The sequence below is a fragment of the Myxocyprinus asiaticus genome, chromosome 6 (genome assembly GCF_019703515.2).
Source record: "Myxocyprinus asiaticus isolate MX2 ecotype Aquarium Trade chromosome 6, UBuf_Myxa_2, whole genome shotgun sequence".
NCBI classification, from domain to species: domain Eukaryota; kingdom Metazoa; phylum Chordata; class Actinopteri; order Cypriniformes; family Catostomidae; genus Myxocyprinus; species Myxocyprinus asiaticus.
The window spans coordinates 13317370-13331908 of record NC_059349.1 but is presented as its reverse complement, the minus strand read 5'-3'; the positions used below and the strand labels follow the sequence as shown (position 1 = coordinate 13331908).

At 36.0% G+C, this 14539-nt stretch overlaps 2 protein-coding genes across 2 annotated transcripts; both read right to left on the bottom strand.

Annotated features, from left to right (window-relative positions):
• Nucleotides 1-1193: 1193 nt before the first annotated feature.
• Nucleotides 1194-10332, bottom strand: LOC127442198 (NLR family CARD domain-containing protein 3-like). The gene is made up of 8 exons (XM_051700049.1): nt 10192-10332; nt 8416-8547; nt 8212-8325; nt 6211-8091; nt 5339-5516; nt 4663-4811; nt 3291-3337; nt 1194-3202 (listed from the first exon to the last, which is right to left on the bottom strand). Exons 2-8 carry the CDS (start codon nt 8502-8504, stop codon nt 2664-2666), a joined length of 2997 nt encoding a protein of 998 aa, XP_051556009.1. The 5' UTR covers nt 8505-8547; nt 10192-10332; the 3' UTR covers nt 1194-2663.
• Nucleotides 10333-11372: 1040 nt separating this feature from the next.
• Nucleotides 11373-13047, bottom strand: LOC127442500 (relaxin-3-like). The gene is made up of 2 exons (XM_051700580.1): nt 12690-13047; nt 11373-11547 (listed from the first exon to the last, which is right to left on the bottom strand). Exons 1-2 carry the CDS (start codon nt 12853-12855, stop codon nt 11408-11410), a joined length of 306 nt encoding a protein of 101 aa, XP_051556540.1. The 5' UTR covers nt 12856-13047; the 3' UTR covers nt 11373-11407.
• Between the last annotated feature and the right edge of the window lie 1492 nt (nt 13048-14539).

The following is a 14539-nucleotide window of genomic DNA, read 5'->3' as shown; positions in this document are numbered from 1 at the left end:
CTTGCCACTGTAGATCTGAACCTTTTACCAATCTTAACATTACGTTACAATTTAACCTCCTCAGAAACAGAATAATTTAAATATGTGCAACACATGAAAGAATGAACTTACATTCTATGTAACATTGTGTTTAGTATCATATGGGCTGTCCTGAGGGCTACTTTCTCTTCAGATTTAAACGTGACACAACAGGTTTTTAGTATCTCCCTATGTGTACTGCTTTCGGTTTGATTGTATATGGATAGTCTTAGAGACAGTGACATTATCTATGCCATTGCTAATGTAACCTGACACTGATGAAGCATATAGTCCTCTAGGTGTGTTGACAATAGGCATCCGCTAGCATTAGCCTGTGCAATCCAAATAGACCTGTAATTCTCTGTTTCAGAACAAGTTTGGTATGTTTGAGAAGTACTCTGTATACAAGAATCACATTCTAGCCACCACCATACAAATTAACAGATGTAACTGCATTTCTGTCTGCATGTAATTCTTTTCAGATGAACAGCTGTATCAAGAATGTTGCAGTGAGCACAGGTGAAAGACTAGAATGGACAGGAGAGCTGGTCCAGTTTTGGATGAGCTTTTAGCAATTACCACAGTCTGCTTGGAACTATTTTTGAGCCAGGGCTTTGTAGCAAGCCGAGACAACTGCAGATCTACCAACTGTATTGTTTGTTGACAGTACATGCATGTAATAATATTAAAGGAATAGTTCAACCAAAAATGAAAATTCTCACTTAATTTACTCACCCTCATGCCATCCCGGATGTGTATGACTTAATTTGTTCTGCTGAACACAAACAAAGATTTTTAGAAGAATATTTCAGCTCTGTAGGTCCCAACAATGCAAGTGAATGGTGACCAGAACTTTGAAGATCAGAAAATCACATAAAGCAGCATAAAAGTAACCCATATGACTCCAGTGGTTCTGAAGTGATATGATAGGTGTGGGTGAGAAACAGATCAATATTTAAGTAATCTTTTACTTTAAACCTCCACTTTCATTTTAAAAATGTGAAAGAAGGTGAAAATGGACATTTATTGAAAAAAAGGACTTCAATATTGATCTGTTTCTCACCCACACCTATCATATCACTTCAGAAGACATGGATTTAACCACTGGAGTCGTATGGATTACTTTTATGCTGCTTTATGTGATTTTTTGACCTTCAAAGATCTGGTCACCATTCACTTGCATTGTCATACACAGTCATACACATCTGGGATGGCACAAGGGTGAGTAAATGATGAGATAATTTTCATTTTTGGAAGAACTATCCCTTTAATTAATAAAAACTTGCATTTTGTTATTTGCTTTTAGCATTGTTTTTTCCCCCCTGCTACCTGTGTAACACACTTGTGATCCATCAGTTGAGAATCATTGCATAAAACACAGCAGATGAAAAAAATTATTTTATCTGGTTGCTGGTTTCCACACACCCAAAACCACAAACAGAACTACAAAAACATCCACCGGAAAAATACAATAAATAAAATTCAAACAAGAATAAAGACAAAAAAGAAACCTTAATTTGTGACAGTCCCATCATGTAACATAATGAATTCAGTTTTCTAATTAAAGGTGTAAGCACCATAAATAGGCATTTAATTACATCCAAAACATAAGAAAACATTTATTTCATTTATGCATATCAATAAAGTACTAAAGATGTGCATGTGGGGGGCCTGGGTAGCTCACCAAGTAAAGACGCTGACTACCACACCTGGAGTCATGAGTTTGAATCCAGGGCATGCTGAGTGACCCCAACCAGGTCTCCCAAGCAACCAAATTGGCCCAGTTGCTAGGGAGGGTAGAGTCAAGTTGGGTTAACCTCCTCGTGGTCACTATAATGTGGTTCGCTCTGGGTGGGGCGTGCGGTGAGTTGCGCATGGATGCCGTGGAGAATAGCATGAAGCCTCCACACGCGCTACGTCTCTGTGGTAACACGCTCAACAAACCACGAGATAAGATGCACGGACTGACGGTCTCAGATGCAGAGGCAACTGAGATTCTTCTGCCGCCACCCGGATTGGGAAGAAAAAGGGGAGAAAAAAAAAGACGTGCATGTGTAAATATTATTCCAGAACTAGTTTTACATACAGCATAACAGTAAATATGTATTTAAATAAGCTATCATATTTCAGGATAATTAATGTATTTTATTTTAATGTAAATGTAATTCATAACTGTTGACAGGCTATATGTGAGGCAAAAGAAGTTTGAAACATCAGTCGTAACAAGATAAAACTGCAATGCATGGCTTTTCAACACCACTTCTGTTTACAATTTTGAAGACTTATTAGATTACATATTAAGCAACTACACATTACTTTACAGAGAGGTAGCGACAGAAGACACTTTTGAATGGCTTTTAATTGGGAAAGATGTTTTTTGGGCCCTGATGGTGTAGTTACGTCTACCTGCATGGGCTAAATGAGCCATACTAACCAGTGAAACCTTGACCCCTTGTGGTGAAAGAGTTTGCATTAATGTGTATAAACAGGGTGGGACATACTTTTCTCAGGATTTAAATGCATGAGACCAGAGTGTTTTGTGTGTGTGTGTGTGTGTGTGTGTGTGTGTGTGTGTGTGTGTGTGTGTGTGTGTGTGTGCGTGCGCAAAACTGTGCATTAAAGGAAAAAGTTGAAAGATGGTTATTTTAACTTTGTAAAATCTGACACAGAGACACTGAACAATCAGGATAAAGTCTAAATCCTGCATAAAGGGGCTCAGTGAATGTGGAGTGAAATGTGTGAATGTGTGTGAGAGACTGTGTGTCAGAGATGCTATAGAAGGACAAAGAGCCGCCCTGCCAGTCCAGATACACTCCCACTCTGTTAGAGGAGGCTGAAGGGGCAGATATGTTTGTTCTCTTATTGTTGTGCCAGACAGTATAGATTGTGTCACAGCTGTACAAACTCCAGGATTTTTCATTGATTCCAAATTGGCAGTCAGTCTCTCCTTTCCTGTTGATTCCTTTATATGTCATAGCTATATGGGCCCAGCCTTTCAGTTCAACCTCCCAGTAACAGCGTTCAGACAGACTCTCTCTACACAGAATCTGCTGCGGATGCATGAATCTCTCTGGATGATCAGGATATGGCTGTTTCTCTTTTGTCCATGTTACTTTTTTGCTGTCCTCAGTCAGAATGAGAAGAGTGTGTGCTGTGTTTTCATTCAGTGTGAGATCACAGGCATCTGCACATAAAACAAAGATTAGAACTCTTGTGAGAAATACATGTGCATGTATAAATAAGGGAGGTCAATAACAACAAAGATGACCTACATTTTTTTAGTCCTGGTGTCATTCTGAAGTGTTCATTATGGTCCAGACTGAGGGAGGCAAAAAAATAAATAAAATAAAATAAATAAATAAAAAACAAATAAAACATGGTAAATAGTTTAATACATGATACATGCATCTCTCCCTTTCTTCCCCAAATAAATACTCTGTCTTATATGCTAATATTGTTATATCTAATATCGGCTCGACACACATCATTTGTGTACTTTTTACATGCAGTGAACCTGTAACTAAAGGTGCAGCTACACTAGGCACTGAGCATGAAAAATTACATAAACACTAGTACTGCAATGAATATGGGCAACAGGAAATTATGTCACGCTCTAGGGTTTCTTCTTCAAATGAATAAAAAATGTAGGGCTGTCATGTGATTATTATTTTTTAATAAAAAAATAATAATCACATGACGTGCCAGTTAATTTATAGAATTAATCGCAAATATAACATTTTCTTTTTGCTGAGAAAGGTCCTTAAATGAAGATAATTCAATATTTAATGATCAAAATAATATATTTTTTTGTTTGCTATTTTGGCCTTGCCCCCTCCTGAAGTTGTTGCTTGCTATCATTTACCACTTGGGAGAATTTAGAATTTAGAAAAGCCTAAATAACTTGTCTACAGTCCACAGCAATCCATTTTGAGTTGAGTTCGTCAATCTGTCAGAGGTAGACTTGAAATGCTGAAACTGTTAATATAACTATACACACACTGAGCACCTTATTGAAACACCTGTACACCTACTTATTCATGCAATCATCTAATCAGCCAATCATGTGGCAGCAGTACAATGCATAAAATGAAAATTCTCTCATCATTTACTCACCCTCATGCCATCCCAAATGTGTATGACTTTCTTTTTTTATGTAGAACACAAACAAAGATTTTTAAAAGAATATTTCAGCTCTGTTGATCCACACAATGCAATTAAATGATGACCAAATCTTTGAAGCTCCAAAAAGCACATAAAGGCAGCATAAAAGTGATCCATATGACTCCAGTGGTTTAATCCATGTCCCCAGAAGTGATCCAATTGGTTTGGACTCTTTTTCATTTTACATCTTGCCATTGCAGTTTGATTTTTGGAGTTTCAAAGTTCTGGTCACCCTTCACTTGCATTGTTTGGACCTACCGAGCTGAGATATTCTTCAAAAAATCATTATTTGTGTTCAACAGAAGAAAGAAAGTCATACACATCTGGGATGGCATGACAGTGTGTAAATGATGACAGGTTTTTCATTTTTGGGTGAACTATTCCTTTAACAAGGCCTATTCATTATTATGTATTATTTGTTTTACATATTTATATACCACAAAACACACAAAATTGTGCCATGAGTACTTCTACTCAACATACTGTAGTTTCTCCAGTTTGAAGCTTGAATCCCCCAGCAGATCAGAAAGCTTCTCTCCTGAGTCTCCTGGGTAATTGTAGCTAAGATCCAGCTCTCTCAGATGTAAAGGGTTTGATCTCAGAGCTGAAGCCAAATACAAACAACATATCCTCTGTCAGCATACAGCCAGATAACCTATAGAAAGAAAGGGGATTTGACATTGTGCTCTTTTGTTGTGCTAGATATCTTCACTTGTGAGCACATGATTGTAAATGTTTTTAAAAGCACCTGAATTCTTCAGTTAAAAAAAGTTATTTAAAGCTTAGTGTGACGAGGAGGAAGGCAGGTCCGGGCTGTGAAGACACATGGCCAGCTATGAATTAGCCGGGAGGGGGATAAAGACAAGCTGGAGGTGCCAGTTCGAGAGAGAGACGCACTCAGCCATGCTGCATGTTTGTTTATGTTGGTTTTAAGTTGAGTTTGACATTTAAATTTTATGTTTACTGTTCAGCCGGTTCAGCCTCCTCCTTGCCCATCTTTATACTGTTACACGTTAGGTTTAAGCTAAACTGGTGAGACTATTTTTCTAGGTGTACGAACTTCTAGTTATATGTTACAGGATTAATAAACTTACAAATTAATACATTTGTGTTCAACAAAATTAGAAAAGTAATGTGGGTTAAACAGCTTTATCTTTACACACCTCAGTATTTCCAGTTGACAGTTTGTATTCTTCAGTCCATCAGAGAGCAGCTTCACTCCTGAATCGCGCAGGTCATTGTTACTCAGATCCAGCTCTTTCAGAGGGGAGTTTTCTGACATTAGAGCTGAAGCCACTGTTTTAGTAGACTGATCAGTGAGATTACATTCAGCAAGACTGAAAGAGAGCAAAATACAACATTCTAATGGTCATTTTAATGGATAATAACTAATACATGCTCATAAACATTCATTATTATTGTCATTTTATCATCCTTGAGTCAATTAGACTTTTACACGATAGCCTATATCACCAGAAGGACTGTGTTGTGGAGCACACTTTTAGCATTTTAAAGAGCCGATTCAGGTGCCTTGATCGCATTGGTGGAGTGATGCTGTAGTCTTAGTCAGGTAGGGCAGATCGTGGTAGTTTAACCATTTTAGGGAGATCTGGGGTATGTTTTTCCATATATTTACTTTTTCTTTCTGCTTCTATCTAATTATCCATCCATCCACCCATCCATCCATCTATCTGTGTTAGTACTATTACAATCATTCTCATTATCAGTTATCAACACTGAGAAATAAGTTTAAAGTTCTATGCCCCCTGTGTCCAGCACTTAATTTTTGGCAATGTTGGCACCATAATTATTTGCCTAATTCCTTCATTGAGTCGGGTGCTACAATAATGCAGACAGTCCGTGCAAATAAAAAAAACTATTAATGGGCGCAGTTCATTCTTAGTGAATTTCCCCCTAAAGTGTGCTATGCAGCACATCACAGAACAACAAGAGTTTCACTCAGTCTGCACAAACATGCTGACAAACAGTCTTATAATTTTGTAATATACTGTATTTAAATTATATACTTACAAAGCTTTTCTGCAGTTCATCACAGCTGGTATCAGTCGTCTTCTGCCTTCCTCTGACACATTGTATTTCTTCAGGTCCAGCTCATCCAGCACCTCCTCTGACATCTGAAGCATGTAGGCTATTGCTGAGCAGTGTGACGCAGAGAGTTTCTTCTCTGAGAGTTTCTCTGATTTCACAAACTCCTTGATCTCTCTGTACAGAGATTTGTCATTCAGTTCAAATAGACAGAGAAAGAGATTGATGGGTTTTCCAGCTGAGAGTCTGTCATGTTCTTCTTTGATTATGTCTTTAATGTAACTAGCTGTTTTCTTGATGCTCTCTGTGCTGTTCTCTGTGCGGGTCAGTAGATCCTGCAGGAGTCTCTGATTGGACTCCAGTGTGATGCCCAATAAGAATCGGAGGAAAAGGTCCAAGTGTCCACTTTCATTCATTAAGGCTTCATCTATGACTCCTTTGAGTAAATTATGCAGTGAATCAAAAACCTTAAGTGGATGAAACACTTTATTCATAGTGTTACATACATAGCAATAAAACCAATAAAAAGCAGCAAGAAACTCCTGAAAGCTCAGATGTATAAAGCTGTAGACCTTCCTCTGATAAATCACAGATTCCTCCTTAAAGATCTCAGTGAAAATCCCAGAATACACTGAAGCCACATTGACATCTATACCACTCTCTCTCAGGTCCTCCTCATAGAACATGACGTTGCCCTTCATCAGCTGTTTGAATGCCAGTTCGGCAAGTTTCTCAATCACATCTCTGTCTGACTGGAAGGCTTTCTTTGGATCTCTTTTGTCATATTTCTGATTCATCATGGTTAACTGAATGAGTAGAAAGTGTATGTACATTTCAGTCAGAGTTTTGGGAATTTCTTCGACATCTTGTTTTTCCAGGGATTTTTGAAACACAGTGGCTGAGATCCAACAGAAGAGTGGTATGTGGCACATGATGTGGAGGCTTCTTGTTTTTCTGATGTGTGAGATGATTTTGTTGGCTTGATGCTCATCACTGATTCTCTTCCTGAAATATTTCTCCTTATGAGTATTAATAAATCCCTGAATTTCTGTAGCACGGCTGATGTACTGAGAGGGGATCTGACTGGCTGCTGCTGGTCTGGATGTTATCCAGATGAGAGCTGAAGGAAGCAACTCTCCTTTGATTAGATTTGAGATCAATGCACCAATTGATGATGTCATAGTTACATCACAAACTCTCTCAATGTCTGAAAAAGTTAGTGGATTTCTGTTTTCATCCAGACCATCAAAGATGAACACAATTTTGCACTCATTATATATCTGTGAGTCCAGATCTTGAAGTTCAGGGTAGAAGACAAGCAGTAGATTATGAAGACTAATCTGTTGGTCTCTGATCAAGTTTAGCTCTCGAAATGGAAGAAGAAACATGAAATCTACATCCTGATTTGCATTTCCCTCAGCCCAACTGAGAACAAACTTCTGCACAGAGACTGTTTTTCCGATTCCAGCGATGCCTTTAGTAAGCACTGTCTTTATTTTTGCTTTACACTTTTTTCTCTTCTTCTCACATCCTTGTTTAGGTGTGGGATTGAATATGTCATTGAGCTTGATTGGAGTGTCTTGTAAAAGTTGTGTTTTCTCTATCTGTAAAACCTCATGTTCTTTATTCACCCCTTCACTCTCTCCCTCAATGATGTAGAGCTGTGTGTAAATCTTGTTCAGGAGGGTTTTATCCTCTTGTGTGTTGATTCCTTCAAATAAACTGTCATACTTGTCCTTCATTCTGGTTCTGTGATCATTTTTGACTCTCTGCAGGACATCTTCCACTTGATGATGTATCTGCAGAGCTGGTTCTGTGTAACAGTGGGTTGCAGCAGCAGAAACTGACTGCCTGCTGAATCTCACACTGTAACAGCACGTGAAACAGCATTTTTGAATAATATATAAAATTATCACAAATATCAAAGTATTCATGTAGCTTCTATGTAGCATTACTTGAAGTTATTTTTAATGTGCCCTGCCTTACCTTTGGTCAGAGGTCATTTTTGCATCAGTTAATCCAGGGGGGTGATCAATAGACCAATTACTCTTCACAGAAACACAGCTGGGTTCTGACGATGCTGCTGTGTGTATCTTCTGCCTTATGACAAAAATCAAGACAACAATGTAAAAAATATAAATCTCTACTATACTACAGTACATACAACATTCAGATTTAATGTTGTGTCACCTGGGGTCAAAGGTCAGTGTTCCATCACTGATTTCAGGAGACTGGTGCTGAACAGATCCCCCCTCCTCTGTATCATCAGAAAGATTCATTTTATTTGCAGCCTTCTTTTATCTCTCCATAGAAAATTTAAGTCTGAAAATATATTCAAATATATGTAATTTGCATGTTACACAATCGTTCCACATGACATACGCAAGGTACAGTAGGATACTGTGCATCTTCATCAGGAAAATTAAAAACTATGTCACATTTCTTTTGTCTCCAGAGACACAAACTATTAGTTGTTCTAATTAAATAAAAGTGATTGTTAAAGGAATTAATGAACTTGTTGTGAAATATATGTATACAAAGCCATACATTCTTAAAAGCTGTTATATTGGTGGTGCTATCTGCTGTGAAATCCATAGCTATGTTTTTTAAAAGTCATGTGATCCATAGAAAAGTTGGGGGCAAAAAGGAAGAAAGCTCCCTCATCAATTAATATCACTCAAAAACATTAATTTTACAATGCAGATATTACATTATATAGCACTGTTTATATTGATCATTGTGTCAAATCTCCATCAATAAAGTGCTGTGTTAGGATCAGTGACAAATAAGGATGTCTGAGGTTTTAAAATTCAAGTTTAAAACACACGTAAATTCGTAGAAATGCAATTTGTGTCCAATTTGAAGCATTTTCTACAAAAAAATATTAAATGACTTTAAAAATGTCATGTGGTGTCATGAGAGTGTATCTTAATTATTAACTAATTTTTCAGGGTAAAAATATTTTTGAGTCAAGAATATCAAGACATTTTTAAGGGCTACACCAAATTACCCGAACAAAATATACCTTTTTATAATTTTTTATTTTTAAAACTTCAAACTCAGTCTTGATGTTCTAAAGGGGACATCTCTGTTTTATGGATTTTGTCAACATAAACAACAAAATGGCTATCTACATGTTGGTACACTACATGACTTTGATGCGATGGCCCAAAGTTTGTCAAATATTAATCGCATTTTAAAATGAGTTAAAATTAATCACTGCTTATTTTTTTTTTTTAAATAAATAATAATAAAAGAATATTCTGGATTACTCATGCATTTCTTTTAAAAAGTATATCAGCTTTAAATTAGACTTTTTATTTTTTCAAAATTTGATTTTTTTAGACTTTCTCCTGACAGTTGCACCACATGACATTTGTAACTTTACGCCCCAGAAATAAATATTGAAATGACTTTGAACTCTGAAATTGAAAACACGTTCATCATATAAGAGGTGTATTCAAGTAATTATCAAGGAATTGCATTTTTAATGTACTTTTGAATCATTTAATAGATCTGGACATTGATAAGTAAAACAACAGTAATGTAGTAGGGGTAATCAGAAATATCAAACATACCAATGATTGTCAGTAAAAACTGAAAATTTAATTAGGACATCTTTTGTTTCTAATCACCCCGGCAATGTGTTTTTATGTAGGCTACTTAAAAACAAAATCACAAAATTGAAAATAATAAAAACATGATAATTTCATACAGCTAATACCATAATTAAACTATTATAAAATTGATATCATTTTTATTGTTATTATTGTAATATATATGAAAGTTTACACCCAGTGCTGATATACACCTCAACACTATTAATAATTTATTTATGTTTTTATCTGAGCTACAAACAGATGTGATTATTTTCACACATTATAGACACTTTAGTACATCGTTACAATTCTGCTGTTGAAATCAATACTGTACATCAAATATTTTAGACCTTAATCGTGAACATACCTTAGTTTATGTCGTCTTCTGAACTGTGTTTTGTTGGAAAAAATAGTTTTACAAAAGTTTATCGGAGTACATTCGTTTAATATACGGTACAAATAATATCCAGTTAGGTAATAATAAAACAAAGCATTTGGAGAACTGCTATAGACAGTGTGATGAATCTGCTGTTAGACACACCTTTAGGAGTTGAGACAAGCTGTGCAAACACGGACTTGTTTGCTTTCATTTTCGCATTTGTGTGTGATACAATGGTCCATTGCTGGAGTTTGCAAATCATTGTACGCCCACAATGCAAATGCAAAAGCAAAATAGGTTTTACAGGTTATCTATCTGGGACATGCACAGGGGGGTGGTTATAGTTGCCCAAGCCATACTCCTTTGCCCAAAAGGGCTGAGGTGCCCCTCTGCAAGGGTGTAGATTCAGCTTGAAAATTGGGGGGGTTGCAACGTGAAGCATTTACATGTTTCCATTGATCATGGTATAAATATTGGGGGTTGTACTTGCTTGTTTTGAATAACCACCCACATTTACACATCAGTGATGCCTGTTTCAATTTTCAGAAACTTGACTTACTCCCTTATGGTGATGTAATATAGAAGAAGTATTATAGAAACAATTTATTCGTAACAATTTTTCTTCTGACTGTGGGATATCAGCTGCGTCTCTGCATAGCCTTTTGAAGGATCCCATTTGTCCCTGATCAGTTTCAATCCAATCTTTGTGCGCATTTCAGCATTGATTGTTTTGTGAACTCATATTTGATTTCAAAGTCTGGTGTGGAACGCACACTTTTCATGATCCAATCAGTTCCTGATGGATAAAATCAAGTCCTACGTTTTTTCTCATTGAATATTCTGTTTCTCTCTGAAAATCATTTCATGAAATTCATGGAAAACAAGATCTGATTTTTATTTGTATTTTTATTTTATTTATTTTTTTGGATTGTGTGGAGTTGGGGAATTTTTAAGCAATGCACAGAAGCCAGAAGAGAGTAAAGAAAAATAGCTGCATTTATTAACAGCCATATACATCTGAATAGAGAGAAAACATGTGATGCAAACCTTAATAATGGACTTGATACGTCACCATCTAACAAGTTTGTTATAGTCTCTTAACAATAAACTGTTGTCATTGAATACTCATTTAACACATTTTAAATATATGAAATACACCACAGTCTCTTGTCATTTAAGTGCTCAGAAATGGATTAAAAGCATCTCAGCACAAGAGAACAATATCACTTTTCCGACAGCCCACTTGACAGCACATTACGGGCAGCATTGTGTCTAGTTCTCTTCTGACTCTGTCCATTTCTGCAGTGACCTTGAACGACTCCACACCAGTCTGAAGTTCATAGCCTGCGTAGAATCAGAGTCAGTTCACTGTAAATGTTGCCAACCCACCATCAACCCCGCCTCATAATTACAGTACTACATCATAAACAAGGGATTGTGTTAGAAATGTTATGAAGAGGGCATACACAACCTAAATACATGGTTAGATAGCATCATAGTGTACAAACATATACAGTATTTAGGCTTTGTATGCCCTCTGCTGGATAAGACTTGTTAAGGTCTTGTTAGCGCCAATCATGACCAGAATAAGCCAACTGTAATAGACATCAGAAAATGTAATTAGATTACATATACATTCCAAGCAATCATCCGAATACAATTACATTTTTAATCAGTTCTTTAAAATATGACATTTATATATATATATATAAAGGTCACTTTATTATGAACACCTGTACATCTACTTATTCATGCAATTATCTAATAATTGAATCATGTGGCAGCAGTGTAATGTATAAAATCATGTAGATACAGGTCAGGAGCTTCAGTTAATGTTCACATCAACCATCAGTATGGGGAAAAAATGTGATCTCATTTATTTTGACCATGGCATGATTGTTGGTGCCAGATGGGCTGGTTTGAGTATTTCTGTAACTGCTGATCTCCTGGGATTTTCACACTCAACAGTCTCTAGAATTTACTCAGAATGGTGCCAAAAACAAAAAACATCCAGTGAGCGGCAGTTATGTGGACGGAAACACCTGTTGATGAGAGAGGTCAACAGAGAATGGCCAGACTGGTTTGATCTGACAGAAAGGCTAAAGTAACTCAGATAATCACTCTGTATAACTGTGGTGAGCAGAATAGCATCTCAGAATGCACAACATGTTGAACCTTGAGGTGGATGGTCTACAACAGCAGAATTGAAGAGAGTCACCTTCCTGTCAGCTTGGACCAGTCTGGCCATTCTCTGTTGACCTCTCTCATCAACAATATATAAATATAATAAATATAATTTACTATATTTTGTAGGTTTTGACAAATCATGAAAATTAATGTGATGGAAATTGCTTTTTGTTAGTGCAAAAACTATGTTTTAAAAAATCCTTTAACAATCCTGGAAAAGCTGTGGAAATTCTTTGTTTAAAAGATTTGGGAAACCTGATTGATAATAGAAATTAAGGAATGCTAAGGTGCATACTGACCATTTATGGGGCCCTCGGTTTGGCTCCTCCTCCATCTGGAACCCCCACATGTGTAGACCACAGCCCGAACAAACTCCCGGCCACACAGCCTGAGAGGCTTCTGAGACTGAGCTGAACCTGCCCATGCAACAAACACCAACAGCATTGCCAGCAGAAAAACCCTCATGACTGGATAAAGTGTCAAATCTACTCTTTTCTTAAGATGGAAGTTATTGATGTGTTTTGTTGGAGGATGTTCGAGTTTTCTGGCCTCAGAACGTCCCTTTTATATATTCTATGCAAAACATGATTTATGTGTTATTGACGTACTTCTTTTCCATGACATTTTAAATGAGGCAAAATGACCCACACAGGAGAGACTTCCGTAAAAAAAAAAAAAGATTTTGTTGGTTTTAAAGAAAAAGATGATGTAGAAATGATGTATCAAAATATAGCTAATTAAAAAAATTGACATTATTCTAAAATAAAGACTTTATTTAATTTGTTTCAGCAAAGTACCATTTAATAGATTCAGGGCAATAGAGCCGAATATAGCCAATCTGAGTATGTGTCACCAGCATTATGGTGTGACATCTAGATAATGACAGCACGCACTTCCTTCAAAACCTTGTTAATTTGACCTAAAAGCCTGAGCACCATAATCCTAGGTCGATTTTTATCTGGCTAGGAAACACTTTGTTGCCTAGCGCTCTGACACAACATCACTGTTTACAGGATAAAATACTAGCCTGTAGTGTTTGGTGCATATTTCAAATTTAGATGTAATGGCAGTCATTCTGAAAGGACACTTCTTAATGATCAACACTCTTATGTCTTTTACTCATTTACTTACACATACTTTTATGGGTTAATGTTTTTATTATTCAACAAATTTTAATTTCTTTTTGTATAAAGGTCACATTATAACTGGAAACTATGAACCCCATCATATATATTTTTGCTACATTTCAAATGACTTATAAACTTAGATTTTATCATTTAACCTATGACCCAGACCCAGACTTTCAATCTTAAAATATCATGTGAATGATTACATTTTTAAAAGTATGACAGTGTTAACGAAGAGTGAAATAAATATAAACTATTTCCAAATTTATTGGGTGAAAATGATTTATTAAAATTTTTACACAAAGTTTAAAATACATAAAATATTTCAAATATGCGGTACAAGAGACATGTGATGTGTGTAACAAAAACAAAAATAAGGGTAAGTATCACTGATTATTTTTATTGTATGATATTTCTAATCAACATTTGTTCCAAAAAAAAAAAAAAAAAAATGTATTCACTTGGGTTTTTGCTAATGGGCTCAAATGTTTTCATTATGTGTCTCTGGTTTTAATTTATGTTATGTGTGATTATATTTCATGTGATTGCTCATAAAGCAGTAGAATAAAACATATGAGGTGTAAATTATAAACTGAAGTAACATGAGAGACAGTCTGTCTTGCTTCTGTAACTTGGATCTGTGAGATCTGAAGTTAAATTGACGTTCATTTTGATCAAATGCGGCCAGAAAAGGAACTGAAAATACAATATTGATTAATTAATTTACTTTTAAAAGTGTGGAAGATCTCTATAGCCACGCTCTAGGTTTCTTTGTAAAGCTATTTTAGCTGAATAAATGTGATCCTTTTTAGTTCATTATATTTCTCTGTCAACAGCACTTCCGTTTCCCTGCGGTGTTAAAGCTCCTATTTCTCTAGTATAGATCTGGAAACAACAGAGATGCTATCTGGAAAATCTCATCTATGTTTACTGACATACACTCAAACATTTTTAATATCTCGAACTTCTAAATATTTTTTAGCTTTATTAATTTCACAATTACACCATACAATTCAATATAA